General features: G+C 31.7%; 1 protein-coding gene across 1 annotated transcript in view; it reads left to right on the top strand.

Moving 5' to 3' along the window:
* Positions 1-13,133, top strand: part of LOC145325424 (uncharacterized) — a 47,751-nt gene that overhangs the window by 19,576 nt on the left and 15,042 nt on the right. The window contains exons 10-15 of the mRNA XM_080168411.1: positions 758-840; positions 1,566-1,631; positions 1,977-2,101; positions 6,628-6,726; positions 9,582-9,652; positions 10,019-10,088. Coding sequence (XP_080024537.1) covers positions 758-840; positions 1,566-1,631; positions 1,977-2,101; positions 6,628-6,726; positions 9,582-9,652; positions 10,019-10,088 — 514 coding nt within the window. The remainder of the gene's footprint in view (positions 1-757; positions 841-1,565; positions 1,632-1,976; positions 2,102-6,627; positions 6,727-9,581; positions 9,653-10,018; positions 10,089-13,133) is intronic.

Raw genomic sequence — 13,133 nt, 5'->3', positions numbered from 1 at the left:
ATACAAAGTAGAATGATGTGTGTCCGTTTGTTTGTCTGTCTCTAATTTAAGATCTCACGGACTGCTGACCCAATTAGGCTCTGCTTTTCAGTAAATATCCCTATTTGTCATAACATGGTTCAAGGTTTTTTAACACAGGCCACCAACAATAGCCACCTATCCCTCATAAAAAAAGATCCCATAAAGTATGGGAGTGAAACCAAATGTAATAATATATGGTACATATCTATAATTCAAAGTAGCTTGATGTCTGTCCGTCTTTCCGTCCGTCCGTCCGTCTGAAGCTTAAGATTTCGGTAACCACTGAACCGATCGGATTCTACTCTTCAGGGAATATACCTACTGGTCCTGTGGTGGTTTTAGGCTATTTTGTTGGAGGAGGGACACCCCCAACCCCCCTAAAAACAAAAAAATCCCCCCCATTTTTTTTGTAGAAGATTGCCATGGTCCTTCTTTTTTTACGAATTTCAACATAACTTTTTTTTTGATCACCTCTTGGGGCAAAGCCCCTAGAGCCTAGGGGCGAAGCTGCTAGTAATTAATATAATGTAAATGAAAAACAATTTATCTAATGATCACTGGAATGATTGGAACACTAGTAGTTTTTTTCTAGATGAAATTTCTCTTGGGAGGGTGGTGATAACCTCCCTAAACTTGTTATAAATTTTCCCAGGACCCTATAAAGGAGAACAATATCAGTCCTTGCTACAAAAAGAAAGTATCCTATTAATTACATAAAAGAATTTAATATTTTAAGGCCAAGGACGAGTGCAAAGCCAAGGGAATGAATCTAATTCACAACTCTGTAGTTGAAGACCAGCCTGCCTATGAACATATCAAGTAATTTACTTTTTAATAACGGTTTCCCTCAAAGTGCCTTTTGAGCTTTGGAATTATTCCTATTTTTTAATAAATAATTTAGGGCAGGTTAGCTAGGTTAATTTTCATTGGGTACAAGTTAGACCTGCAGGATTAAGGCAATTTGATTGGGTTAGTGTTGCGGCTGCAATCCAAACAGAGCCGACTTTTCAATTAGGACCTAACAGACGTAATGATCATTCATTAAGACCTCATTCCACTACACAAGCTCTCATATGCACAAAAATACAACATTTTCTCTCAAAAAAGGAACCCTTCTGTTCTATCAACAAAATCCAAACACAATCTTGTGCTATGCACAAAAATAACACAAATGTCGTACACAATTCTCAAAATTTGAATCCGGACCAAAATGTCGTCTTTGAAAACTTACTTAAAAGAGACATTGAAATACACAACACAATTTGAGTCAACCATTCGAATTATCAAAAGAGATTTTTCTTACTTTTCTGAAAACCACTAGATAAAATTACCAATACAGTTACGCATAGGAGAAAAACTACTCACACCTTATTATAGTTTTTTTTTAAGGGGGGTGGGGTTTAGTATTCAACAGGCCCTTTGAGTGAAAGAACCTATGCGTTTTAATTATAATTGAGTCACACAAAAAAAGAAACTAAACTTGTTTGGTCTAAACGGACACACATAATTTTTTTTGTATTTTATACTAATTATATAATATTAAGAGAGTATCTGAAAGAAAAATCTAAGGCAGAAAGACTGAAATTATATGCATGGGCTGATTTAATTAAGTAAGTATTTATAAAATATTTTTTTGTTATTTACAACTTTTTAAAAATATTTAATGAACAAGAATGACATCATACAGAACACAAATTACATAAATATCCCTCCCCACCTCCCCCCCCCCCCTATTATCTTAAACCAAAACTGAAAAAGGTAGCTTATCGTTTGTTTATTAATTTAAGTGAGGAAAGGTTAGGTTATACTGGGTACTGGGTACCCCCATAATTCAATCCTTTGGTTTTCTTGAACTTTGGGTTCGAGAACTAATGCAACTTCACTTATTTTGGCTAATTTTTAAAACTTTGGGGAAAAGCGCAGAATGCCACTAAATTTGTATTTCTAATATTTAGAAAAGCTGGAAACTGGGTATGGGACCTGGAACTTACAGAGAGGCGAGCTCCTCGTGCATTTACTCCAAGAAAATATGGCCTACAAGCTGAAAAACAGAGCATACACTTTCAAACAGAAACCAAAGGTTTAAGTATCGCTTTACATTATTCAAATAAGCTGTGAGGTAACAGGTTCGAGTTCTTTCCCTGCTTTATGGTTGGGGTGGTTGGGAGAAAAGATTGGAGTATATAACTCATAATATTGATAAAAAAAATAATATAATGAAATTATTGGTTGAAAATCTATTATACCGCAAGTTTAAACCAACTAATCAATATTTAGAAGAAGCACTCATAGTCAGTTAATTAATAAGATAACCTTGGGTACTAGTTTAATTTACAGTTCAGTTTACCCTCCCACTCTGCATATGACAGACTTGTAAGTACATATTTTTTTCATAAAATGTATTTCAAAATAAATTTTATTCTTGCGCAGCTATGCCACGTAATGCAAAATAAACAAATTCAAGTAAAGAAGGTGTATCAACTATTTTTTTTATAGCTAGCCGGTTCTTTTAGTAAGTAGTAGATGTAAAATTTTTCATAGAATTCAGATATGCAATCGGTTTTTTTGTAGACCTCTTATTTTTTAAGTAATTTAAGTTTAAAAAAAAAAAAATTAAGTCGATTTTAAGGTACTAAAATGCAACAAAAAAAAAGAAAGAAAATGGTCATTATGAACAAAAATAGTAAGATCTTTAATTTGACACCTTACTTTTTCAATTCTGTCAGGTAATTATTGAAAAAATCGATTTTTTTAAACCCACGAGAATAAAAACTTTGAACTTAATTTTATTATTTCACAAATAAAAAAATATGGGTTCATATATACCATTAGAATCAGAAAAATATTACGAATCCATTGTAAGCAAAATTGAAAAAAAAAGTTTACAATATAGTATATAAACTACAATAAAAGGAATTATATGAAAATATCATATTATGTTGTACAGGCAACGTCTTAATTCTTCAATTGAGTATAAAAATGGGAAGGGGGTAAAGAGGGGGTAAAGAGGGGGTAAAAAAGGAAAGACAATCGTGTTGTCTGAACAAAAAAAATAATTGGCCATTTCTGTAATTTTTTAATTTTTTAATTTTTTTCAATTTTGCTTACAATGGATTCGTAATATTTTTCTGATTCTAATGGTATATATGAACCCATGTTTTTTATGTCTGTTTGAGAAAATATTTAGGTCTAAAGTTTTTATTATACCGAGGTTAAAAAAATAGATTTTTTCAATAAGTACTCAACAGAATTTTAAAGGTAAGGTGTCAAATTAAAGATCTTACTATTTTTGTTCTTACTGACCATTTTCTTCTTTTATTTTGTTGCGTTTTAGTACCTTAAAACCGACTTAATTATTTTTTTTAAAAACTTAAATTACTTAAAAAATAAGAGGTCTACAAAAAAACCGATTGCATATTTGAATTCTATGAAAAATTTTACATCTACTACTTACTAAAAGAACCGGCTAGCTATAAAAAAAAAAGTTGATACAACTTCTTTTAAATATTACAAAATTCAGTTTTTGGTAGTGAACCATTTGGGCCTTTAAACTCCCCCTACTTCCAAGCAGGGGGGAGGAAACATTAAACAGTCAAGAATACTTTTTTATAACACGTTCTCTTCTTGGTTAACTTAAAAACTTTGGGAACTTTTATGAACTTAATTTGGTTATTTTGACCAATAATTTTTAGCTACAGAAGAGGTAATAATAACAGTTAGGCATCCTTTTACTTTTTTAAGCTTAAGACAAGGGGTGGTTAATAAAGTCCAAAGTCAAAATAAGAGATTTTCTCACAGTCTTAATATAGAATACAAACATCTTCAACATAATTTTATCAAATAAGTACAATTTTAAATATAGAACAGACAATTTCATTTTTGTTTTGTTTTTAGATTTATCCATGTCATAGCAGCTTATACCAACAATGAAATTAATTTGAAAAAAAATCACAAAACCTATATGCGTTTTTTCAGCTGTCGTTGGGTGGCAACACATCGTGAAATTGACGACCTCTCCATTTGCCCCCCAAATATTATTTTATATTTCTTTCGCTTGTTGGTTATACCTTTTCCTGAATTAAAGCGCTTGTTAGTTATACCTTATCCCTGAAGTCATAGTACAAAGTCACAGTGTCAAAACTTTAATATACAATTTTTTATTAGCAATGCTACTCTAAATTTTGCTCACACTACACACCCTGCCTTAACCAAAAAAAGGATAAACAAAAATTACCATGAAAACGGACAATGCAGCGTTCAAATAGGACCTACTGCCAAAAAGAATCCATTGAGAATGAAATCCTAGCTGTTCCTTCTTGGCAGATATTTCAGTTTTAAGATTTAAGGTGAAAATCACTAAATTTGCCTAATATACAAGGCAAATCTACCTTTAATACAGGGAGATTAGATACTTTTTTTCTATAAATCGCTAATGAGATCACTTTTTAAATTAAATAATATCTTAGTCATGTAAAATCATTGAAGCAGTTGTGATTTGACTCGAATCTGGTTAACTTGTCTATGTGTTTTACTTGTTTTCTTAATCATCTCAAACATAAGGGCATAGAATTCTTTACACAATGTGTTTACACTTAGAATAGAGATATCTAGAGAACACCTTTGTAAATCAGCCAATAGGATAATACTGGAAGAACAATCTGGCTATGTTATTGGTAGAAATGTGTATAGATTTTGGCTCAAAAGGGCAAAATGTTTTCATTCTGTTTGCATAATGAGTCACCTATAAATAGTAGCATTTTATAGGACAAAGCTTTGCTTGGGTAAAACATATCTTGTAAAAATGTATTATCTTAAATAATGTGAAACAAATGATAAAACATATATAGTAAGTCAACTATGAATAGTTGAATTTCTTTGGATAAAGTTAGCTTTCTATAAATTATTTTGTGGAAATATTTCATTGCTGTATTATATGATTTGACTGTACATAACAAACAAAAAACCTTGTGTTTGTATGTTAGAATTTTTTATAGTTTGACAGATTATGGGTCCAGTTTGACCTTCTAGATATACTATATTTATTGGTCTAAGACATGATAATACAGGTTATTTGATTCCTTGTCTGTATGATAATCTAGGCTTCATTGATTTAATATTGTGTTTTGAAGTATTTCAAAAGTGCTAAGTGATAATTTGTAATTAATCTGTTTCTTTTAGAAGCCTTTCTTAATTGAATTTGTTTAATATAATGGAAGTCTAATTCTAATTGTACCAAACGTACCTTTCCTCACTATGAATTAAATTATGTATACTACTCTGTTGTGGTGAGGTTTCCTTCAAGCTTATGTTTCTTCTTTTATTTTCTCTTCTGCTTTGGGCTGTTGTAAAGCTTTATACTTAATAAAAACTTGCTGCCTTGGTGGAACCTAAGGTTTGTGCTGAGTGTGAATATGATTATAACTATTGATGGAGGAGAAGGATTCTTCTTATCTTTGTTCTTCAGACTTCCAAAAATCTATTTCCCTGGTCTAACTGTTTGGTACCAATCAGATATTTTGAAGATTAACTCCATAAGGTTGATGAATATAAGCCAAGAACTTTTGGTCTGTTTCATTAAGTTTACTGAAGATCTCAAGCTAAATATTGCCAAATCCTAAGCTTCCCTATAAGCAAGGATTAGGAAGAGGAGTTTGTACCAAACTGAACCCATAATCTGAATTATCTATCCTAAGAAATACAACAATAATACAATATTTATAGTTGACTTATTATTATATATCCTTTGTCTATATTTTACATTATATGCGGGAATACGTTTTTACAGGATACGATTTTACCAAGCAAAGCTTTATCCTAAGATATGCAACTTTGTATAGCTGACTCATTATGCAAACAAAACAAAAACTTTTTGCTCTTTTGAGCCAAAATCTGTACACATCTCTACCAAAAACATAGCCATATTGTTCTTCCAGTGTTATCCAATTGGCTGATTGACAGAGGTGTTCTCTAGACATCTCTATTCTAAGTGTATACACATTGTGTAAACAATAATATGCCCTAATATTGGAGATTAGTAAGAAAACAAGTAAAACACATAGACAAGTTAACCAGATTCAAGTCAAATCATTGATTGCTTCATTGATTTTACATGACTAAGATATTATTTGATTTAAAAAGTGTCCTCATAAGCGCGATTTACAGAAACAATGTATCAAATCTCCCTGTATTAAAGGTAGATTTACCTTGTATATTAGGCAAATTTGGGGATTTTCACCTTAAATCTTAAAACTGAAATATCTGCCAAGAAGGAACAGCTAGGATTTCATTCTCAATGGATTCTACTTGGCACTAGGTCCTATTTGAACACTGCATGGTCCGTTTTCATGGTAATTTTTGTTTATCCTTTATTTGGTTAAGGCAGGGTGTGACTATAGAGAACCTAATCGATTCAGTGGTTATCGAGATCTTAAGCTTCATACATAAAAACCTTACTATCTTATATGATAAGATAGATGAAATGAATAAAAAAAAACAATTGTACGTACACGTTATAACCAATAATATGGCCGAATTGTTCTTAAACTGTATTCTTATTTGTCTAATTTACTTACAGGTAATCTAGATCTACTATATTAATTGTTTCAGGTGAAGGTGGCGACTTAGATTGGGGGTACAATGAACCAGACACAAGTGGGGAATGTTCAGCTTTAGATTCTGGGCTTAGAATGCAACTGAATGCCATAGGTAATTCTAATTTTATGATATCTGTGCAATTACATAATGTTTTTTTGTTCTCGTATAAGTAACTAGCGGCTACGCCCCTAGATGCCTCTAGTGGCACTTTAAATGTTTTTTTTGTTCAAGTACAATACCTATCTAAGCTATGTTGCTTTCAAGTTTCTTTTCAAGTCTCTACGATACTAAGTAATGTTGCGTTGAAGTCTACGAATATCTAATTTTTTTCGATTTTTTTATTTCTCTTGGGAGGGTGGTACCCTCCCCCTAAAATAGTTATAAACCTTCCCGGGACCTATGAGAATCTACCCTGTTAAGGAGAACCCGATCGGTTCAGCGGTTAGCGAGATCATTCGGTACAAACACACAGACACACAGACATCCTGTTACTTTAGTATTATAATAGAAATTTACTAGAGAATTTACAAACAAATATTTTAGTAGCTTTAAACAAATATGTGATATAGAATATATGTGGATTAGCCTGTCCCGGATTTGAAAAATTTTGTTAAAATTTTTGCCCCCAGCCATAATATAGTTGATTTATGCAAAATATTGACCCATGCAAAATATTTTTTCTGTAATGCAAAAATTGCGATGGTACAAGCACTGCAAAGTTTTTAAAATTTGCAAAGAAGACTTGTTTTTAAAGCTCTTGTACCATCTCAATTTTAAAGATTTTTACAAAATTTCAATTCTAGTGGGGGCAGTCTCAATTCTAACATATAATGGAAGAAGGTGTAGCAAGTAATTTTCCAAAGTAAAAATTGCCAGATTTCATACCTAAATAATGGGGTTTGGCTGGAATCAATAGATATAGATATCCGGCTGATTCATAATTCTGGATATTAAGTATTTAGGGTTATATTGACACACTAGAATTGAAATTTCGTAAAAATCTTTAAAATTGAGATGGTAGGTACAAACTTTTTAAAATCTGCAAAAAGACCATTTTTAAAGCTTTTGTTTCATCTCAATTTTAAAGATTTTTATGAAATTTCAATTCTAGTGTGTCAATATATACCTAAATACTTGATATCCAGAATTATAGATCAGCCGGATATCTGTATCCATCCAATCCGGCCTAACCCTATTATTTGTGTATGAAATCTGGCAATTTTTACTTTGAAAGATTACTTGCTACACCTTTGTCCTTCATATGATAGAATTGAGACTGCCCCCATTTTTTTTGGTAAATTTCAGGTTTATTTTGACACACTAGAATTGAAATTTTTAAAAAATCTTTAAAATTGATATGGTACAAGAGCTTTAAAAACAGGTCTTTTTGCAAAGAAGGTGTATCAACTTTTTTTTTTATAGCTAGCCGGTTCTTTTACTAAGTAGTAGATGTAAAATTTCTCATAGAATTCAGATATGCAATCGGTTTTTTTGTAGACCTCTTATTTTTTAAGTAATTTAAGTTTAAAAAAAAAAATTAAGTCGATTTTAAGGTACTAAAATGCAACAAAAAAAAGAAAAAATGGCCATTATGAACAAAAATAGTAAGATCTTTAATTTGACACCTTACTTTTTCAATTCTGTCAGGTAATTATTGAAAAAATCGATTTTTTTAAACCCACAAGAATAAAAACTTTGACATTAATTTTATTATTTCACAGGTAAAAAAATATGGGTTCATATATACCTTTAGAATCAGAAAAATATTACGAATTCATTGTAAGCAAAATTGAAAAAAAAAGTTTACAATATAGTATATAAACTATAATAAAAGGAATTATATGAGATATCATATTATATTGTACAGGCAACGTCTTAATTCTTGAATTGAGTATAAAAATGGGAAGGGGATAAAAAGGGGGTAAAGAGGGGGTAAAAAAGGGAAGACGATAGTGTTGCCTGAACAAAAAATACAATTGGCCATTTGTTAAATTTTTAATTTTTTTACTTTTTTTCAATTTTGCTTACAATGGATTCGTAATATTTTTCTGATTCTAAAGGTATATATGAACCCATGTTTTTTATGTCTGTTTGAGAAAATATTTAGGTCTAAAGTTTTTATTAAACCGAGGTTAAAAAAATAGATTTTTTCAATAATTACTCAACAGAATTTTAAAAGTAAGGTGTCAAATTAAAGATCTTACTATTTTTGTTCTTACTGGCCATTTTCTTCTTTTATTTTGTTGCGTTTTAGTACCTTAAAACCGACTTAATTATGTTTTAAAAAAACTTAAATTACTTAAAAAATAAGAGGTCTACAAAAAAACCGATTGCATATCTGAATTCTATGAAAAATTTTACATCTACTACTTACTAAAAGAACCGGCTAGCTATAAAAAAAAAGTTGATACACCTTCTTTTAAAAATTTTGCAGTGCTTGTACCATCGCAATTTTTGCATTACAGAAAAAATATTTTGCATGGGTCATTATTTTGCATAAATAAACCATATTATGGCTGGGGCCAAAAATTTTAACAAAATTTTTCTAAAACGGGACAGGGTAATGTGGATATTATGACAGGGTAAAAAAGGTCGTTAATTAAGACTGCTAACATGGACAATGACATCACTTATTGGTCAGTTCGTTCATCTAGTAGAAGGGGAAGGGATGGGGTAAAAGAGGTGGATCGTTATTTTAGCCAGCCACATGTTTCACTTTATTAGAGTACATGATAATCTGATGTTAATTCCATGTAATAGTAAATCCATATATGTAATAGGTTTATTAAAAATAAATTTATTTAATAGATAATCTTTAAATATAAATATTCAATTCATATAAGCCACACAAAACGATCTAAATATAATATAATATTATGACATACCATTAATCTGTATTTTATCTAAAACTATTTTAGCTTGTCATTGTTTCCCTACTTTGTGAACTATTAATCTTTTTATTTTAGGATGTCGTATATCAGCGTTGGTTGTGTGTCAGTCACCCATATCATATTGTCTTACACCACCTCTTCCTCGGGTATTTTGTTAATTAAGATATTTGAAACGGCTATAATCCCCCTTCCACCGATGTCCACGCTTGTAAGAGTTTTAAATTAAGGCCTAACGAAAATAAACGCAAAACAATTTGAGGGGGATATAGAATGCGTGGATAAATTAACAAGGGAAAACTTGTCGTAAATGTAGGATGTTATCATGGACCTCATTTAATGATAAGTTCGTTCATTCAGTAGAAAGGGAGGGAATGTGGTAAAAGGGGGGGATGGGGGTATCGTTATTTCAGTCAAATGAGAACGAGTATTACTTTATTAGAGTACATGAATATCTGGTACAACATCCAAGTTATAATATAGCGATTATTATAGCAGAAAATATATTTTTTCAGGGAAGCTTTATAACAGACGGGCTGACATGGTATTCCCATCAAACATCTGTCATGGTTGCATGTGATTCAGGTATGATAAGCGAGTGGAGGATGCCTAAATCTTTTTTATAATAATTTGTCCTTCAGTTGGCATAAAAACTTTAAGGACTTGACTTTGATGTTGCTGGTTACAAATGAGATGTGACCAAACAAATAGTGGTAATTTTGTGTATCAAACTTTCTACAAATTCAGAAAACACGAGACAATTTTTTCTGCACTAATGATATAATCAAAATATTTTATACGTTTTGGAGAATTGCAAAAAAACAACAGACTGACGGAGTGAAATAGTACAGTAACATACTATATGATTTTAACTGCTAAATGCTTTCCCTCAAAGAGCCTAGTCGAGCATAGAAACCCTTCCTACATCCTAACCCTGCAGGGCTAACCAGAGCTCGATCTTTAAATCGTTTATAGGTGATTTAAACCGGGGCGATTCATTTGGCGCACCATCAAATTATTAATATCAATCTTTAAATCGAATTTGCATGGGCGATTTGAATCGGGCAGTGGCGCGGGCCCGGCGCGGCAATGGCACTCACCGAGTGGCATTGCCGGTTTAAATCGGGGTGAATCATGCACTGAGCCCCAACGAAAGACCCATTGCATATGTAATAAATGGATATTTTTTTTAATTACTTTAATATTTTATTGCAAAACTATCGTGAAAACATTTTTATAGTTATTTTTAAAATAAATTATATATTAATGTTTTATATAAAATACCATACTGACACGGTATTTTATATAAAATACCTTACTGGCACTGCTTAAGTAATAAAGTTGTACTGGCGCGGATCGATATTTTAGTGAGTGCGCAAGCGATTTAACAACACCGCGCCGAAAATCTTTTAAAAATCAGGTGCGCTGTGGCTTACCACCAGCGCGCCTACTGTTCACCTCTGAATCGCCCCGATTCAGCGCGGCATAAAAACGATTTAAAGATCAAGCTCAGTACTCCATACAACCAAACCTTACCTAAAGTAGAAATAAATAAATGAAATATCACGTTCTCCACCTATATACAACTTCATTCAAAATAAGGTGAGGGATGGAGGTTTCTCTGCTCGGATCATGGAAAGAAAACAAAGTCATTCCTAAATTAGGACAGAAGTCACCTTCCTAGGAAGGACATAAGTAGCCTTCCTTAAGTGAGAATTTGTTAGATGAAGTGCATAACTGCCTCCCTTAACAAAGATTTTGCAAGATTGAGGACATAAGTAGCCTCTCTTCACCTCACAAAACCTAGCTTTTTGATCCTTCACATAGCAAAATCTTGCATAAAATTGGTTTTTGGTCCATCACATAGCAAATATTAGAAAACTTAGCTTTTCTGTCCTTCACATAGCTAATTCTTGCAAAACATAGCAAATTCTTGCAAAACATAGCAAATTCTTACAAAACATAGCAAATTCTTGCAAAACATAGCAAATTCTTACAAAAAATAGCAAATTCTTGCAAAACATAACAAATTCTTGCAAAACATAACAAATTCTTGGAAAACAGAGCTTTTCTGTCCTTCACATAGCAAATTCTTGCAAAACATAGCAAATTCTTGCAAAACATAGCAAATTCTTGCAAAATATAGCAAATTCTTGCAAAACATAGCAAATTCTTGCAAAACATAGCAAATTCTTGGAAAACTTAGCTTTTTTGTCCTTCACATAGCAAATTCTTGCAAAACATAGCAAATTCTTGGAAAACTTAGCTTTTCTGTCCTTCACATAGCTAATTCTTGCAAAACATAGCAAATTCTTACAAAACATAGCAAATTCTTACAAAACATAGCAAATTCTTGCAAAACATAGCAAATTCTTACAAAACATAGCAAATTCTTGCAAAACATAGCAAATTCTTACAAAACATAGCAAATTCTTGCAAAACATAGCAAATTCTTACAAAACATAGCAAATTCTTTGAAAACTTAGCTTTTCTGTCCTTCACATAGCTAATTCTTGCAAAACATAGCAAATTCTTACAAAACATAGCAAATTCTTGCAAAACATAGCAAATTCTTACAAAACTTAGCTTTTTTGTCCTTCACATAGCTAATTCTTGCAAAACATAGCAAATTCTTGGAAAACTTAGCTTTTCTGTCCTTCACATAGCTAATTCTTGCAAAACATAGCAAATTCTTACAAAACATAGCAAATTCTTGCAAAACATTGCAAATTCTTACAAAACATAGCAAATTCTTGCAAAACATAGCAAATTCTTACAAAACATAGCAAATTCTTGCATAACATAGCAAATTCTTACCAAACATAGCAAATTCTTGGAAAACTTAGCTTTTCTGTCCTTCACATAGCTAATTCTTGCAAAACATAGCAAATTCTTGCAAAACATAGCAAATTCTTACAAAATATAGCAAATTCTTGCAAAACATAGCAAATTCTTGCAAAACATGGCAAATTCTTAGAAAACTTAGCTTTTCTGTCCTTCACATAGCTAATTCTTGCAAAATATAGCAAATTCTTACAAAAAATAGCAAATTCTTGCAAAACATAGCAAATTCTTGCAAAACATAGCAAATTCTTACAAAATATAGCAAATTCTTACAAAACATAGCAAATTCTTGCAAAACATAGCAAATTCTTACAATGAGGGTCCCAAACTCAAAAACGAATTTTCAGCGCGATCTGACCACCGGTTCTCGAGATACGGTGACCTGGTGTCCTTGGTACCGACGGTAAGATTTGGGAAATGGTTCAAATCCTTAGTAAATTTGGCTAAGTCCAAAAATTTTTTTACACTTAGAATATATTCCGACCTGGTGTTCTCTCAGTAGGTACGCTTGGTGTCACCTGGGTATTTTTTCTTCAAAAATTTGACTAAGTGTCAAAATATTCATGGAGTTAGCCAAATTTACTAAGGATTCGAACCATTTCCCAAATCTTACAGTCAGTACCAAGGACACCAGGTCACCGTATCTCAAGAACCGGTGGTCGGATCGCGCTGAAAATTTGTTTTTGAGTTTGGGACTCTTATTGCAAGAATTTGCTATGTTTTGCAAGAATTTGCTATGTTTTGTAAGAATTTGCAATGTTTTGCAAGAATTTGCTATGTTTTGTA

Source organism: Acartia tonsa, chromosome 8 (assembly GCF_053477335.1).
Source record: "Acartia tonsa isolate MP-2025a chromosome 8, ASM5347733v1, whole genome shotgun sequence".
NCBI lineage: Eukaryota > Metazoa > Arthropoda > Copepoda > Calanoida > Acartiidae > Acartia > Acartia tonsa.
Note: the sequence above shows the minus strand (reverse complement) of the source record. Positions and strands in the feature narration are given on the sequence as shown.